This window comes from Chanos chanos, chromosome 1, assembly GCF_902362185.1.
Source record: "Chanos chanos chromosome 1, fChaCha1.1, whole genome shotgun sequence".
In the NCBI taxonomy this organism is placed as follows: Eukaryota; Metazoa; Chordata; class Actinopteri; order Gonorynchiformes; family Chanidae; genus Chanos; species Chanos chanos.
Window position 1 is genome coordinate 42,794,711 of NC_044495.1, and position 16,987 is coordinate 42,811,697.

At 42.0% G+C, this 16,987-nt stretch overlaps 1 protein-coding gene across 2 annotated transcripts in view; it reads left to right on the forward strand.

Moving 5' to 3' along the window:
• The window catches only part of plxnb2a.1 (plexin b2a, tandem duplicate 1), an 81,971-nt gene that overhangs the window by 62,473 nt on the left and 2,511 nt on the right, over positions 1 to 16,987 (forward strand). For both annotated transcript variants that reach the window (XM_030787460.1, XM_030787452.1), the window contains exons 12-35: positions 47 to 134; positions 368 to 528; positions 1,169 to 1,317; positions 2,813 to 2,933; positions 3,752 to 3,888; positions 4,206 to 4,376; positions 4,752 to 4,863; positions 5,031 to 5,240; positions 6,804 to 6,983; positions 7,377 to 7,513; positions 7,666 to 7,766; positions 8,033 to 8,262; positions 8,702 to 8,883; positions 9,027 to 9,093; positions 9,428 to 9,574; positions 10,328 to 10,484; positions 10,852 to 10,952; positions 11,528 to 11,612; positions 12,351 to 12,502; positions 13,349 to 13,509; positions 16,094 to 16,241; positions 16,382 to 16,446; positions 16,528 to 16,603; positions 16,758 to 16,832. In XM_030787460.1, coding sequence (XP_030643320.1) covers positions 47 to 134; positions 368 to 528; positions 1,169 to 1,317; positions 2,813 to 2,933; positions 3,752 to 3,888; positions 4,206 to 4,376; positions 4,752 to 4,863; positions 5,031 to 5,240; positions 6,804 to 6,983; positions 7,377 to 7,513; positions 7,666 to 7,766; positions 8,033 to 8,262; positions 8,702 to 8,883; positions 9,027 to 9,093; positions 9,428 to 9,574; positions 10,328 to 10,484; positions 10,852 to 10,952; positions 11,528 to 11,612; positions 12,351 to 12,502; positions 13,349 to 13,509; positions 16,094 to 16,241; positions 16,382 to 16,446; positions 16,528 to 16,603; positions 16,758 to 16,832 — 3,213 coding nt within the window. The remainder of the gene's footprint in view (positions 1 to 46; positions 135 to 367; positions 529 to 1,168; positions 1,318 to 2,812; positions 2,934 to 3,751; positions 3,889 to 4,205; positions 4,377 to 4,751; positions 4,864 to 5,030; positions 5,241 to 6,803; positions 6,984 to 7,376; positions 7,514 to 7,665; positions 7,767 to 8,032; positions 8,263 to 8,701; positions 8,884 to 9,026; positions 9,094 to 9,427; positions 9,575 to 10,327; positions 10,485 to 10,851; positions 10,953 to 11,527; positions 11,613 to 12,350; positions 12,503 to 13,348; positions 13,510 to 16,093; positions 16,242 to 16,381; positions 16,447 to 16,527; positions 16,604 to 16,757; positions 16,833 to 16,987) is intronic.

The following is a 16,987-nucleotide window of genomic DNA, read 5'->3' on the forward strand; positions in this document are numbered from 1 at the left end:
ACACCTGTGTGACATTTTGCCTGTTTGTTATTTGTTCCCTGAGCAGTTTGCTTACGACAAAGAGCGGGAAGTCAACGTCACGTTTCACATGAAGGACAGTGAGACGAACAAAAAGATTGACAGCACTCTTCAAGGTGAGTCTCCTCCACATAATCAAACACAACATCCCTTAGAGAGGAGTAGTATCCATAAACATAAACAACATAAACAGTACTATTCATGTCATCACAGTCACAGCAGTTTGTTTTAAAGGAAAATATGTACACTTTACCTCCTGGGGACATAGAACAAAGTCTTACCATTTTTAGAACATTTCCCTTGAAACTCTCTCTCTCTCTCTCTCTCTCTCTCTCTCTCTCTCTCTCAGTGGTGCTATACAACTGTTCAGTGGGCAGAGAAGACTGCAGCCTGTGTAAGAATGCTGATACGAAGTACAATTGTGTCTGGTGCGCGACGACAAATTCCTGTGTGTACAGACAGCTGTGTACACAAGAATCAGATCGGTGCCCTGCTCCCATGATTACAGACGTGAGCAACCCACGCACACATGCACTCACTCTTTCTCTCTCTCCCTCCCCCTCTCTTACTCTCTCACTCTCTTGCTCTCACTCTCTCACTCTCTTCTCTGCACTCATCATCCTGATCTCTTACACTCTATTGTTTTTCTTTCACTTGTTTTTTTCCCTCAGTTCTCCATTCCCTCCTTTTTTCAATCATCCACAGCTTCTTTTGTCCAGGACACCTCTCTCTATTCTCTCCATCTTTCACTCTCCATTTGCTCTCCAGTTTTTTTTTTCTTTTTTCAACTTTTCAACTGTTTGGGAGGCATGTCCTGCATGAGAAAATATATAAACTGCAATTCATGAAAGCTAAGCTAGTCTTCTCTTAGCACAGTCTGCTAAAGCTATTGGATTAATGACTTAAAAGAGCGTGCTCAGTCTTTTATCTGCACTAGGGTTAACCATGATGCTAATTTCACCTTTAGTTGCTTTAGGAGCCATTTTACACATTTCCTGACTAATCTGAGCTGTCACCTGTTAACTTGCCTCCATTTTTCTGACCATGTCACATACACTCCCAGAGACCCACTGGCCTCTCATCTTTTAAAGAGAAACTGTTTGTTTGTTTGTTTGTTTGTGTTGACTTTGCCCTGCTCGGTTTCTTGTAGATTATCCCCCGTTATGGACCCATAGAGGGGCATATCTCTGTCACCATTAAAGGCTCTAATCTAGGCATTAGGAAAGAAGACATCAGGCAGATTACGGTCGCTGGAATGAACTGTGCTCACCAGGAGGAACTTTACTTAGTGTCTACGAGGTACAACACACACACAAGCACACACAGATATACGCACACACACAGATATGCACACAGAGACACACACACACATCCACATGCACACTAGGGTTTGGGGGTTGCACGAGTGCATCATTTTACAACTCGAGTACTCCTTTCCGGAAAAAATGCAAGTTCTGGGAAGGGGCGGGGCACATAGAGCAAAGCATAAATTTAATGATATTATATGAAGATAACACTTGGTCTTACCTTACGCAAGGGTCAAGTATGTATGATACTGACGATATTTTAATATTATTGTTACCAATATTCTACAGTAGCCCAAGATAGAAAGGTCAGTCAACGAAGTGGGTTTATTGTGTTTAGATTGTTTATTGTAAAATTATAAATTTGGTGAAACCTCGTCATCATTAGTAAGCCTAACTGACTTAAAAATAAAATTAGTCATATTTGCTTGCATCTATTTTTGAGCATTAATTTGTTTAGCTCGTTAATGTAGCCTAGTCTATTATATGACAGATTCGATGTTGGAGCCATCCTTGAGAAATCCGTCTACATCGCACAGTTGTTGCTTGTTTATTTCATCACATCGACAGCTGGGAAAGAAAATTTGCACAGTTAAATACAACAACAAAACAAACAAACACACTTTTCTGCTGTCACCATCCTTCTTGTTTCCCACGGGCTCAAACTGGAAACTGAGCGTATGCGAGATCTAGCATCACGCGATTAACGAGTACTCAATGTTAATGTAGAAACTGGAATTGATGTAACTGCTGAAGTACTCGAATGCTCGGGTACTCTGTGCAACCCCTAACACACAGACACACACACACTCACATACCTACATATTCACTTACACATCGGGTGTTTTCTGTGTGCTACAGAATAGAGAGTAATGAATTGATTAAATGTAATACATTTTAAAAAGGAAAAGTACAGAGGTGTACCTGTGTCTTGGAAGTATGGGTTGAGTACCAGCTGTGCCCTGGCGACACCCCCTCCCAGGTTGGGTGTGACTGTAGTTCTCCCCTCCTGGGTGCAGCTGGGACTGTAGCTGTGATTAAAGACAAACAGTGGTCTCAGAAGTCCTTATGCCGTTTAACAACACTGTTTGCCTTCAGATACAACAGAGAAAAGTGGTCTCCAAGTTTCCAAGTGGTGGCTTACAAAACCACAGCTAATTTAATATTCCAAATTGGGAATAAAAAAAAAGTGGGAAAGTTTAAGGAGAGAAAGAGAGAGCGGGAGATAGAGAATGCAAATGTTGAAAGAGCACAAAAACATATTTTGGGTTTAAAATGTGAGTGACAGGTAAAAAAACAAAGAGATCAAAGTCTGTGATTTCCACCTGTTTATGAGAGATGTTGACTTTGGGAAGAGGGAACATTTCACACTGCAGTGAGTGTGTTTGAGAGAACAACTCCTCAGTGAGGTGTTCGCTTGTTCAGAGTGTCCCCCCCCCCTCTGTCTCTCTGTGTGTGTGTGTGTGTGTGTGTGTGTCTGAATTCCTTAGTGTGGTCTGCAAGATCGAACCATTCAAACCAGCAGATCCGTCCAGTCCCAAAAAGGGTCCAGTGAAAGTGGTGGTAGAAGGAGGACGGGAAGGAGAGTCTAAAGTTGTCTTCACATATCGGGTATATCAACGCCGCTCTCTCTCCCTCTGTCACTCACTGTCCTCTTTTTGTGCCATTCTGTCACTCAGTGTCATTCAGTGCCTCTCACTGTCTCTGTGTGTCAAACGGTGTCACCCAGTGTCAGGCCCTCAGTGTCACAATGACACTGTCTGTCAATTGATGTAAGTCTTGAGTGTCAGTTGCTTGACCTCAGCTTTTTTTTCCTTACCATAACAATACACTCGTAACACTCTTATTTTATAGTCACATTCACATTTGAGAGAACCATTAATATGGGTAAAATGTGAGTTTCTTTTACCTTGGAAAAAGCCAGAAACAATAAGCGTCAACTGCAGGCTGAGGGAGAGCGATTTCTGGTTCTCTGTTCTTTAATCAAAGTGCACATTTGTCAGTCTGTGAGGAGAAGGTATTGTTGAGTCAATAGAGTCCTGCAGGGATGCACAGGTTCTGCTCAATCAATGCCTTTCACTGCTACTGATAGTGAGCTCTGCCTGCCAGGCACAGGTGGACACAGCCATTCTTCTTCCCCCTCCATTCTTTTTTTCTTTTGTCCGTCCTTCCTTGCTGACGTTTGTTAGCAAGAGCAAGGCTGCTGATAAGGCGGTGTTTAGTACTGAGTCGATGGAGAGGAGGAATACTGGTTGTGTGTGTGTGTGTGTGTGTGAGAGAGAAAGAGAGAGAGAGAGAGAGACTGTGTGTGTGTGTGTGTGTGTGTGTGTAAGAGAGATTCTGTGTGTATGTGTGTGTGTGTGTGTGTGTGTGTGTGGGTGTGTGTGATGGAACATAGTGTTCTTCCTAACTGTCTGTCTGACCTTCAGGACCCCAAACCGGAAAGAGTCAGCCCGGACAAGGGTCCGGCGGCAGGCGGCACCATCATCACCATATCGGGCACAGACCTGGACACAGCCACTAAAGCAGACGTGAGCGTCACTGTGGGTGGTGTGCCCTGCCAAGTGTGAGTCACTCTAATGAAAGAATTGTCACACACACACTGATGTTCAGTGTGTGTGTGTGCATAGTATAGAGTAATTAATAACAAACTTTTCATATAGTGCAATGTGTTGAAGTCTGATGTGTTTATATGTTTAGTGGTAAATGTGTCTCTAATGTTGGAGTGTTGTTATAGAACCTTTATCATGTGTGTGGAGGGTCTACGAAAAGACAGAGCTAAAAGTTGTTCGTCTTTGTGTGTATGCCTGTGTATTTGTGTGTGCGCCTATGCGTGTGTGTGTGTGCGCGTGCACGCATGTGTGGGTGTGTTTGTGTGTCCAGGTTGACCTTTGGAACTGAGATCACGTGTATGACAGGGGCCAGGGAGCCCTCTGACAGGCTGTCGGTCAGTGTCAAGTACGGCGGGAAGACAGAAAAAGATGTGCCTGGCGCATTCCAGTACTTGAAGAATCCTCAGGTCACAGGCTACAACCCCAAGGCCAGCTTTGTGTGGTGAGTCACCTCCGGATGTTCTACAAACATCCATGCTGGCATTGCTCGAAATACTCACTTCATGCAACCAAAACTTACTCAGCACAAGGTTTCCCTCCCTAATTTGCTTATTTTGCGGTCTACTTCCTTAACGACTGTCAAATAACGAGTGTAAATCCAACAGATTCTGGAAAAATAGGTGTATATGTGATCTAGAAATGACAAGCTAAAGTAAATGAAACTGATTGGTGTTTGAGACCTTTTTGTGATACGTAAGTGTGGTAGTCCTTTTTATTTGTTGGTTGTCAGTTTTCAAAGACTGTAAGTTTATAAGGTTAAATTAGTAAGTCAGCCTTGGGCTGAATATTACTCACTTGGCTCCTATACTGGTTTTAGTGGAGGCCGGAAGATCGTAGTGACGGGGACTGGGTTTGACTTGGTGCAGAAAGCCACCATGCGTGTCCTGCCATCTACCGATGAGTTTTCCCACCAGTCTGATCCAGCGGAGGTGAGCGCTGCTTTTTAACCTCGCCAAAGTCTAGGCCTTTTCTCCCTATCCACAGAGAATATGGGTGTTTCTTCTATGGGTTTTCTCTAAATATCTTTGCGTTTCTCTTATGCATTTCTCTCTTCTACTTTCACTGTCTCCCTCCCTTATCTCTCTTTCTTTCTTAGTTTGTGGAGGAAGCCCAGAATAAGAGCGACACATCTCTGGAGTTCCATTCTCCTGCTGTGAATAAGAGTTTTGAGAACCAGTCTTTCAAGACCATCATCCAGCTGGACAATGTGCAGGAGCAGCTTTTGTCTTTCGATTACTACACCGACCCTGTTTTTAAAAATCTGTCCAACAACATCATCACAGAGGGGGGAGTGCTCATTGTCTCGGTAATGACTGACTGATATCCCTCTATTGCTAATGCAAATTTAAAATGGAAAAAAAAGGAAGACTTGATCTTACTAGAGCTAATTATATTGATGAATCTAGAGCTAATTACATGCATGACTTTAGAACTGATTACATTGATTAACCTAGAACACATTACATGGTGGAATCCAGAACTGATTACATAGATAAATCTAGAACTGATTACATGGATAAATCTAGAACTGATTACATGGATAAATCTAGAACTGATTACATTGATGAATCTAGAACTACTTACATGGAGGAATCTAATTGCCTGGAAAGGTGTGGTCAGAGCTAAGTTAACCATTTTTGAACAATTATCATAGACTGTCAGCTTCTCACCAACATGATGTTTATTCTCTATAATATGGTCTGTGTTAAAGCGAGACAGTGACACTGGAAGACTAATCCTTAGAGCAGTAATGTAGAGTCCAGTAGAGGTGTACAGTAATGTAGAGTTCAGTAGAGGTGTACAGTAATGTAGGGTCCAGTAGAGGTGTACAGTAATGTAGAGTTCAGTAGAGGTGTACAGTAATGTAGAGTTCAGTAGAGGTGTACAGTAATGTAGAGTTCAGTAGACGTGTACAGTAATGTAGGGTTCAGTAGAGGTGTACAGTAATGTAGAGTTCAGTAGAGGTGTACAGTAATGTAGAGTTCAGTAGACGTGTACAGTAATGTAGAGTTCAGTAGAGGTGTGCAGTAATGTAGAGTTCAGTAGAGGTGTACAGTAATGTAGAGTTCAGTAGAGGTGTACAGTAATGTAGGGTTCAGTAGAGGTGTACAGTAATGTAGAGTTCAGTAGAGGTGTACAGTAATGTAGAGTTCAGTAGAGGTGTACAGTAATGTAGAGTTCAGTAGAGGTGTACAGTAATGTAGGGTTCAGTAGAGGTGTGCAGTAATGTAGGGTCCAGTAGAGGTGTACAGTAATGTAGAGTTCAGTAGAGGTGTACAGTAATGTAGAGTTCAGAAGAGGTGTACAGTAATGTAGAGTTCAGTAGACGTGTGCAGTAATGTAGAGTTCAGTAGAGGTGTACAGTAATGTAGGGTTCAGTAGAGGTGTACAGTAATGTAGGGTTCAGTAGAGGTGTGCAGTAATGTAGGGTCCAGTAGAGGTGTACAGTAATGTAGAGTTCAGTAGAGGTGTACAGTAATGTAGAGTTCAGTAGAGGTGTGCAGTAATGTAGAGTCCAGTAGAGGTGTGCAGTAATGTAGAGGTGTACAGTAATGTAGAGTTCAGTAGAGGTGTACAGTAATGTAGAGTTCAGTAGAGGTGTACAGTAATGTAGGGTTCAGTAGAGGTGTACAGTAATGTAGAGTCCAGTAGAGGTGCACAGTAATGTAGAGTTCAGTAGAGGTGTACAGTAATGTAGAGTTCAGTAGACGTGTACGGTAATGTAGAGTTCAGTAGAGGTGTACAGTAATGTAGAGTTCAGTAGAGGTGTGCAGTAATGTAGGGTCCAGTAGAGGTGTACAGTAATGTAGGGTCCAGTAGAGGTGCGGTGAAACTGCATGCTGAAGTGCTGTGTATTGTTGGTGTTCAGGGTCGAGGGTTCAGTAAGGCCATGACTGTGGAGGAAGCTGAGGCGTTTGTCGGGGACGCGCCGTGCCCTGTCCAGTTCCTCCAGGATGACAAGATTATCTTGGACCCTCCGTCCAGACCGCCCAAAGCCCGGTCCAGACGCCAACGCAGAGACACCAGTGCCGACCCACTGGATCTGGTGGTGAGAAAACAAAAAAAACCTTAATGATACAAACTTCAGTCTACTCATGACTGCATTTACACTGCACATTTCTGCTCCGTTTATGGAGAGTCTTTCCATGTCCCCTTCTTAATTATGAATATATTTCTCATGAATTAACAAACTATTTCCGATAAGGCAATAAACTTTTCACAGTTAAAGCAATATATGTGCTGTGTTTGGACTCAGTGGTGAATTTCTGAACATTTATGCAGTTAATGCTGTTTCATATTTATATGTAGTAGCTTAGAGGAACATTCAGTGCTTAGCATTCAGCACTTACTGTAATCACCAGAATATGTCATTCTCTCTCTCTCTCTCTCTCTCTCTCTCTCTCTCTCTCTCACACACACACACACACGCACACACACACAGATTAAGTTTGGTAACGGCGAGTGGACAGTCGGTCAGGTATACTACGAGAGGAAATATGAAGTTCCTCTGCTCATCATCATTCCTGCTGTCATCATTCCTATGCTGCTCTTTATTGGCCTGTTTGTCTACTGCTACAGGTAAACAACTGCATTTCCCATAATGCCACCTCATACATCAACTATTTCAGTGTTTGCATGATTTTTTTTCCTACTTATTTGATTTTACATTCTTTTACTGGGCTGTGAAAAAAGATTATTGTAATTTTATGTGTGTGTGTGTGTGTGTTTAGGAGGAAAAGCCAGCAGGCAGAGAGAGAGTATGAGAAGGTGAAACATCAGCTGGAGAATCTGGAAGAGAGTGTACGTGACCGCTGCAAGAAGGAGTTTACAGGTCTGTGGATGGATGGACAGATAGTTGGATGATAATTTGATGAAAAGTCGTTGGAAAAGTAGCTTAAATGTTGAATGCATAGACGTCGCCATAAATGAACAAAGGAGGTTCAAGTTCAAGTTCAAGTTCAAGTTTATTTAGAGCCCAATATCACTGTTTACAGTCTCAAAGGGCTTTACAGGCCACAACAGTCAAATCAAAATATGACAGCACCCCCTGAGGTGGAGAAAGAGAGGGATTAAAGGATATTTTCTCTGGTATGTTAGATCTGATGATTGAAATGGAAGACCACACCAGCGACTTGAGTGAAGCTCGCATTCCGTTCCTGGACTACAAGACCTACACAGACCGGGTCTTCTTCCTGCCCTCCAAAGACGGCGCCAATGACGTCATGATCACCGGCAAACTGGACATCCCAGAATCCCGCAGGGCCATCGTGGACCAAGCTCTGAACCAGTTCTCCAACCTTCTGAACAGCAAAACGTTCCTCATTAATGTAAGCTCACACTCACTCCAGCTGTAAGTGTATCTGGTCTGCTGTGATGACAGTCAGGCCAACATAGGCGTATCATACAGATCACCAAACATGATTGACATGTTTATGATTCAAGACACTCTTACTGTTTATGTCACTCAACAATCCAATATGACATGAGACAGTCATAAAATATCTTGAGTGTTCTTTCTGTTTCTTCAGATAGGGGAAAAAAGATAGGGATGCATATTTCAGCTCTCTTGTAACCAGGCCAGTCTCATTTTGTATTGCATCGTGTGTGTTCTTAGCAATTTGTTTTATTTGGGATGTAGTCTTAGTTTTGACCTGCTGTCTTTTTCTTACTGCATTTTTATTATTGCTTGTTAAAAATGGTTTAGGTTTGTTTTGTCCAACTGAAAGGTGGACCGTGAACAATGCGAATTGTTGTCTTTTTGCGCAGTTCATCCGTACTCTTGAGGGTCGTCCGGAGTTCAACGCCAGGGCAAAGGTCTACTTCGCCTCCCTGCTGACGGTTGCTTTGCATGGGAAGCTGGAGTATTACACAGACATAATGAGAACTCTCCTGCTGGAACTTATGGAGGAGTACGTTCACAGCAAGAACCCCAAACTCATGCTCCGCAGGTGAGTTAAGCATATTTCACATTCCCAACCTACAGGTTTCCTCTGGAGCACAGCACATGCACTGATACCTGCACTACAGTTTGTTCTGTAGTAGGGCGTGTTTCAGTAGTGAAGTGTGGTGTGTGTTGTCTTTATTTGTGCAGGTCAGAGACAGTGGTGGAGAGGATGCTGTGTAATTGGATGTCCATCTGTCTCTATCAGTTTCTCAAGGTAAAGACGGACAGAAGGTTCTATGTGTCTCTTTTTGCAGACAGGAATCTGACACCACTGCTCTGTGATGTTTCATCATGCAAAGCAGTTTTTGTCTGGAATGAGGCAGTTCAACAAGAACAACACACACGCGTGTGCGAGCGCGCGCGCACCCACACACACACACACACACACACACACACACACACACACACACACACACACACCATGTGTACACACTAATGAGTCTGTTGCAGTTCTGGGAAGAAATTTTTGCACCAATGTACAGGACTTTAGATTTGGTATATCAGACAGGTTTTGATAGTAACGTGTGTGTGTGTGTGTGAACCATCAGGACTCTGCAGGGGAGCCCTTGTACAAGCTGTTTAAAGCCATTAAACACCAAGTGGAGAAAGGTCCAGTGGATGCAAAGATGAAAAAGGCCAAGTACACGCTGAATGACACTGGCCTTCTGGGAGATGACGTGGAGTACTCCGTCTTGGTGAGGGGCCTGCCACACCCACATAGTCCGACCAATCAGATGAAGTCATCCCTCCACATGGGTCTTTTCACACACCATCTGTTTCTCCTGATAATTCTCTCTCTCTCTCTCTCTCTCTCTCACTCTCTCGCTTTCTCTCTCTCACTCTCTCTCTGTCTCTCTCTCTCTCTCTCTCTCTCTCTCACTCACTCACTCACTCTCTCTCTTTCTCTCTCCCTTTGTGTTTTTTTTAGTAACATTGTGCTTTCTGGGTTTGAGATTCATAAAAGATCTGGCAGTCAATCTGCTAGGCTCTGATTGGACAGCTAATTTGATGAACTGTGAGAATGGGGCTTTTTCAGACTCGTTCAGAGGGACAGGGACGCGGCTAATGCAACCATTAAACACTGATAATACCAGAAGACACACTCAGCCCAGCCTGCAATTCAATTTCCCTCTGTGGGCCTGTTTTTCGGGCATTCAAATGTCATCAACCAAGCAGAAAATAGCCCTGAAACCCATCAAACAACACAAAAACATGAAAGTTTAGAAACAAACAGATAAACACCACTTTTGTGCACATAACCGAGTGTCTGTGTTTTCGTGAGCTTTCACCGAGCTGATGAAAAAGCTAGCAGGGCTAATGCTCTCATATATACTGTTGGGTGACTTTTATTTTGAAGTGATGGAAATGGTTTGGGGAAGAAAGCTGATCATCTTGATTGGTGAGTTGAGGTCAGTCTAAAGTGACTGACAGTGTCTTGGTCTTGTCAGACTCTGCAGGTGCTGGTTCATGGGGAGGGCCCAGACGTGACTCCAGCGAAGGTGCTGAACTGTGACACCATCTCACAGGTGAAAGAGAAGATCATCGAACAGGTTTACAGGAACCTGCCGTATTCTCAGAGACCCACTGTCGACAGCGTCGCTTTGGGTGAGCTCTCGTTGTCGAAACACACCACTCAGCAGAGCTTAAACACAGACTGTTTAACACTCAGACACTGGGAACTACCTAGACTTCTCTTCACATGCCCAGTCTATTATTCAAATATATGTAACTTACTCAGAATGATGTAGGTGATGGAGGTACAGCAATGAGGCTGTGTGTTTGTGTGTGTGTTTGTGTGTGAGAGAGAGCGAGATTGTGTGCATGCATGTGTTTGTGTGTGTTTAATTGTGTTATGTGGTTGTATGAATGTGTGACTGAGTTTTTATGTGACACTGTGTGTTGATGACAACTGAATGTCATGTGCTGAAGTTAAAGATGAGGTTTTAAGAAGCACTTCCTTCCCATGCCACAGAGTGGCGCCCTGGTTCTACTGGGCAGATTCTGTCAGACCTGGACCTTACATCTCAGAAGGAAGGCAGGTGGAAACGCCTTAACACATTAGCCCATTACAACGTGAGTGTTCACTCTTCAGAACTCTTCAAAGCATTCAAACCCGACTCTCAAAGACACTCCAAACACCTTGGCACTCATAAGTGAATAGATAATGTGCAATGATAACTGGTCATTGGTAAACTATGATGCAAGTATTAGCCTCCACAGAAATGCAGTAGTGTGTAAGTGTTCAGTTAAAATGACATGCTTTTCAAAACCACCTTAACACCAAAATAAACCCTTTAAAACTGCGACACACTCCTTAACACCACAACACCTGCTTTAGACCACCTCATTCTGAGGCATCACTGTGAGTGTTACTCATACCTGAACACACTATCTCCACACACACACCTCCCACCAGGAGCTTGATACAGTTATTAAAAGTATGAATATATGCATAATTAAAATGTACAAGTCACAGGTTAAAAAGCCTAGCTCATAAATATCTGAATAGTGGATTTTTCATTACCAAATGAGTGAGCGTAAATCAGGCTTAAATGTCATTGTTTGAAGCAAGTAGCTGTTTGTCTGTGTATTTGAAATTGCCTTGTTTGAGTTGCTCTGTTTTGTTTCTAATGGATTTTTCTTTTTAGGTTAGAGATAACGCCACATTGGTATTGTCCAAAGTCCTGCATACCCAGCAGTCTTTTGACCAAAATCAGGACAGCCACGAGGAAAGTGAGTCACCTTGTCTGGCTTTTCTGGGCTCAATAAAGAACTTTCAACTTGTAATGGCTTTAACCTCTACCTTAGCTGAAAGCTCATTTAGCCTTATTCGTCATAGAAATTGGTGTGCCAGTGTGTCGTGATTAAATATGTGGCGAATTTGTGACAAATTGAGTGTGACATATTTTGTAATGTGATGTAATTGAAAACTAAATGTTTTTGTTATGACAGCTATGTCTGAGAGACTTTATGACCTTGCGACTCACTAAGTAAAGACAAGAGCACTGAACTTTCTCACTTCTCCACTGCCCATCAGATTATGGAAAAACATTCATATTTCTCCTCCCGTCAGTCAATCTAATGCTAGTTAACAGAAATGGAAAAAGTAAAAGTTGAAGTACTTTTGTTAACAAAAATTACTCTAGATAGAGTTAAAATATCCCACTTGAAAAATACTTAAGAGTAAGATAGTCAGTCACTCACACTTTACAAAAACGGTTGTCAGTTTAACTCTACCTAGAGTACTTTTTTTTAGCAAGAGTACTTCTACTTTTACTTTTACCTTCTCTGCTAGTTACTCATGAAAATCAATGGTAATTTCATTGTGGAATTGGTTTTACAAAACACCACAAATGTACCATATCTCACGAGCATTGAAACCGGCTCAAACATATTAGTAAACCTTTTTAAGATCACTGTTTATTCGTCTGGGGGCGTTTCTTACTTTATTTTTCTGTGTCATTTTTCCAGAGAATGCTTTACTGGAGGATGACAAAGTGTACCATCTGGTGCGTCCGGCGGATGAGCTGGACGAGGTGAAGTCGAAGAGGGGGAGCATGAAGGACAAGGCCATGACCAAAGCCATCACTGAAATCTACCTGACCAGACTGCTTTCTGTCAAGGTAAACCATGTCTCAACCACGCCGCCATTGACTGTGACTGGTTCCAGTGTATGTTGGGTGTTCCTACACACCTTTAATTATTAGAAGAGTTTGTGTGTTAACTTCTGAAAGCAACAGAAAATGTGCAAAGTTATTTATTGTTTAACTGATTAATTTAATGAGTTGTGTTGGGAAATGTCTCCCAGGTTGCTAAAATGATGGGATTAATGGATAGATAGAGATGCACGAAATGGAAGTACTGTGTTTTAGTAAATGTAAACTCCTGTAACTTTATTTTATCAAATATACTCTTTGTGAATAGCTAGTTTGTATTGCAACTGACCATCTCTTACTTAAACAGCAACATTGAAAGTCACACATCTAAATGGAATGTTTTGTTTGGGTGGAAAAAAGAAAGGGCCCAGTGGCTCCTTGAAGGAAGCCAACATAACTAAATTCGACATGAAAAAGTAATTTTCAGCACAGTACATCAGGTTTAGAGCACCACTGACAAGCAAGACATTGGTTTGATGCTGGTGAGACAAGACTTTCCGGAACAGAATAAACTTCTCTGTCCTAGACTGGACTTTGGAGCCAAGTATACTGTTAAAAAAAGACAATACTGATATAAGTATGTAGAAGGCCACAGATGGTCATAGTAATGATTTGTCACTCAGACAAATAGAAAAATCACATGGCATCAGATGAAATAAAATGATTTTTTTGTGTTACGAATTGAAAACCGAAACTTTCAGGCGTGGTTGCGATTTTAGCATGCTGAAACACAGAAGATCTCAAGTGATAGTGAATAAAGGTTTAAGCTTGTGTGTGTGTGTGTGTGTGTGTGTGTGTGTGTGTGTGTCACAGGGCACGCTGCAGCAGTTTGTAGATGACTTTTTCTGCAGTGTCCTGTGTTCCGGTACGGTTGTTCCACCAGCGGTGAAGTATTTTTTCGACTTCCTGGATGAGCAGGCCCAGAAACATGATGTCGTGGACGAAGAGACCATTCATATCTGGAAAACCAACAGGTACAAATCTCTTTATCCTGCTTTGGTGGGATGAACATCTCCAAGAACAGTCAAGAGCTACGAGTTTAATAAGAAATGTACAAGAAATATTACCCCCCCCCCCAAAAAAAAGAAAGAAACCCCATAGCTGTCTCAAGCCATAACTTCGTTTTAGGGTAATTGCATTTCATCAAAATTCAAGTGGAAAAACCTGACCAAGTGAGTCAAATAAGATGTGGGCTACAAATTGGCACATAGATGTTGGAAACCTCCCTGCAACCTGCCCAAGGTCCTCCACTTCAATTATTCAGTCACAGCAGATGAAATATTCACACTATTTTTTTTCATTAGAAAAAGATAGGTTTGACAGGTGAAAGTCAAGATCAAATCGACGATGTAAGAAAATAAAACAAAAAAATACCTGCTCGCTCTGCAGACTGCAGCATTTCTCTCTGGCATTAACTCCTTCCAAATTCGCCTTAAACCATCGCATCGGAAATCTCAGAGAGAAGAAAAGTGGGAGTAATTACATCTGCACGCTTTCTGCTAATTGTTACATAGCGGCTAGCGACTGTGGCTAACTATCGCACAAGGCTGTTTTGTTTTGTTTTGTTTTTGTTTTGTAGCTAGGCTGTTGTAAATCAAGGCCAAAGGGAAGAGGTTTTCGCTTCAGTCGCCTGAATTCTTAAACAGCTGTTCACCTCTCTTGAACTAACTGGGATAGAGGACTCTCATTAGAAATTCACCTCTGACTCTGAGATAGATTTTTTCTTTTTTTTTTCTTCCACTGGCCGTTACTAGAAGAGCAGAAGCGGAGAGCGAGAAACACTTGAGGAAGGCTGGGGAGCTTTGATTTGTGTGAGATTGTTTCAGAGAATAAGCCTGCTGCAGGCGCCAGTGAGAATAGAGTGTAAAAACGTGCACAGAGTGCAGAATCTGACATCAAATGAAGTCGGGTCAGATTTTGACTTCAAGGGTTTCATTTCTTTTTTTCTTTTTTTCCATCAAATTACTGTCTTATACCAAATGCCGCCATATCTCCTAGGTTATTAGAATGAGCACCCGAAATCTGGAATTATTGACAAGGCTCAGTTTAATGTAAAAATCGTTTTATGTGGAAGTACACTGACGCTTTGAGGCTATGTAGAGAGATGGAAGGCTCTGGGGTGGGAGAAGCAGCAGAGCTCAGCATTGGGAAGGATTTGTCAGCTCCTTGTTGATGGGTGGACATAAGAAACTTCTCTCCACTGGCCCCACCTCCGTTTTACTTGAGTTAAAGTACTGGAGTACTTGCTTTTAAAAATACTTAAGTATGCAAAAGTACATTTTCTTTTTAATGTCATCGCATTGTTGTATTGTTGCAACAATGCATTTACAGAGTCTAATGACTCTGAAACAACCTACTGAATGCACTGACTTGCTTGTAGAGCCTGTAGAATAAAAAGCTTGTGGAATATGCTACAAAGCCGATAGAAACACAGTTGAACCAAATGCTTCCTCTATAAAAGACTGTGTATAGCTTCAGTTAAACAGGCACTAGGTTAACTCAGATTGACCTTAAAAGGATAAACACGTCATAATGTTGTAGGCTAGGTTAATTTTACTTCTACTACATAGCATTGTCTGAAATGTGAAACAGCTGGATGACCATCGTCACCGCTTGATTCCCGCCCCCCTCGTCTTATTGGGACCGGGTCCTACGTGAATCCGCTGACCTTACAGATATTACTGTGTTTACCTGACAAGATTAAAACATATATTTCTGAAAGGATTTTTGTCAGTAACGTTAACTCGGCATTTTTGCTATCTAACTATTAGTATGCGCCAGCAATGGATTCACACAGGACCCGGTGTTATGCCCCAAATGGTTTTCAAGCCAACTGGTTTCCGTACGTGTTCACACACTGTGTTAACAGTAGAAGTTGTGGTCAGCCTCTGTCACCAGATTCGTCACACATTCACGAACATATAAATCGCAATTTTCAAGTCACATCTCATATCTACTGTGGCAAATGATTGTAAGTGTTAACACAGCACGCGAACGCATACGGGAAGTAATTAGCTTGGAAACCAGTTGATTTCAAAAATCTCAGACATGGACTTAAGATATGGCCATGGCTTCTCTGGTGAAGAACCTTTATCATTATCATCTTTATCTTCCATTGTAGTAGCCATCAGTAAAACCGCCAAGTTCAGTTGTTAAAAAAAATGCAGCACGCACTTGACTGACAGCATTGGAGCAGTTTACTGTGATTGGTTTTTCCCCTGTGATGAACACAATATGGCCTATCGCATTTTAGAAAAGAAAATTCGTCCGCTGACTTCAAAGCTATGCGTTAAAGTAACGAGTAACGAGAACCTTCATAGAAATGGAGTGAAAAGTACAATATTTGTATTTCAAATGTAGTGGAGTAAAAGTCATAAGTTTCCAAAAAAATAACACTCAAGTAAAGTACAGATACTCGAAAAATGTACTTACGTACAGTACTCAAGTAAATGTACTTCGTTACTGTCCACCCCTGAGTTACAGTGTGAGGATATTGTGTGTTTAAGCTGTAATGCTTGTGTGTTTTGTAGATGTAGTTAATGACGTGTTTTTTTGCAGCTTGCCTTTGAGGTTCTGGGTGAACATTTTGAAAAACCCTCACTTCATTTTTGACGTCCACGTGACAGAGGTGGTGGATGCCTCGCTCTCTGTCATTGCCCAGACCTTCATGGACGCCTGCACCAAGACGGAGCACAAGCTGACCCGGGTGAGAGCACCCTCCACAGAACAGGAGTATTCTGGGAAATGATTCTTGGGAAATCATTTTTTTTGGAAGTGAAAATAATGAAAAGGGCTTGCATGCATCGTTCCTCTCAATTCATCTATGTCTGTCTCTGTTTCCCTCAGGAGTCACCAAGTAACAAATTGCTCTATGCAAAGGAGATATCCACGTACAAGAAAATGGTGGATGAGTAAGTTGCTCCCTACTGTATTCAGTTATTGTTCAGAAATTTCTTTTCGTGATTAAACTCAGCTCTCTCTCTCTTTCATAGTTATTACAAAGGCATCCGCCAAATGGTGCCTGTCAGTGACCAAGACATGAACACACACCTGGCTGAGATCTCAAGGGTGAGTTGTGTGTGTACGTGCATGTGTACCTGTACGTGTGTGTGTGTATTTTGTATTTGTGTGTATGTGTTTGTGTGTGTTTGTGTGTTAGAGAGATCAGGACAGTAACACTTTAAAGCTTGTAACTTATCCCTCTTTGTGTGTTTTTTTTCAGTCTCATACAGACAAACTGAATACCCAGGTTGCACTGCATCAGCTTTATCAGTATGCAAGCAAGTACTACGATGGGGTACGTTCTCTCTCTTTGTTTTTTGCACATTCTCTCTCTCTCCCTCTCTCATCCTCACTTCTTATTCTCCCTTTCATTATCTATCTATCTATCTATCTATCTATCTATCTATCTATCTATCTATCTATCTATCTATCTATCTATCTGTCTGTCTG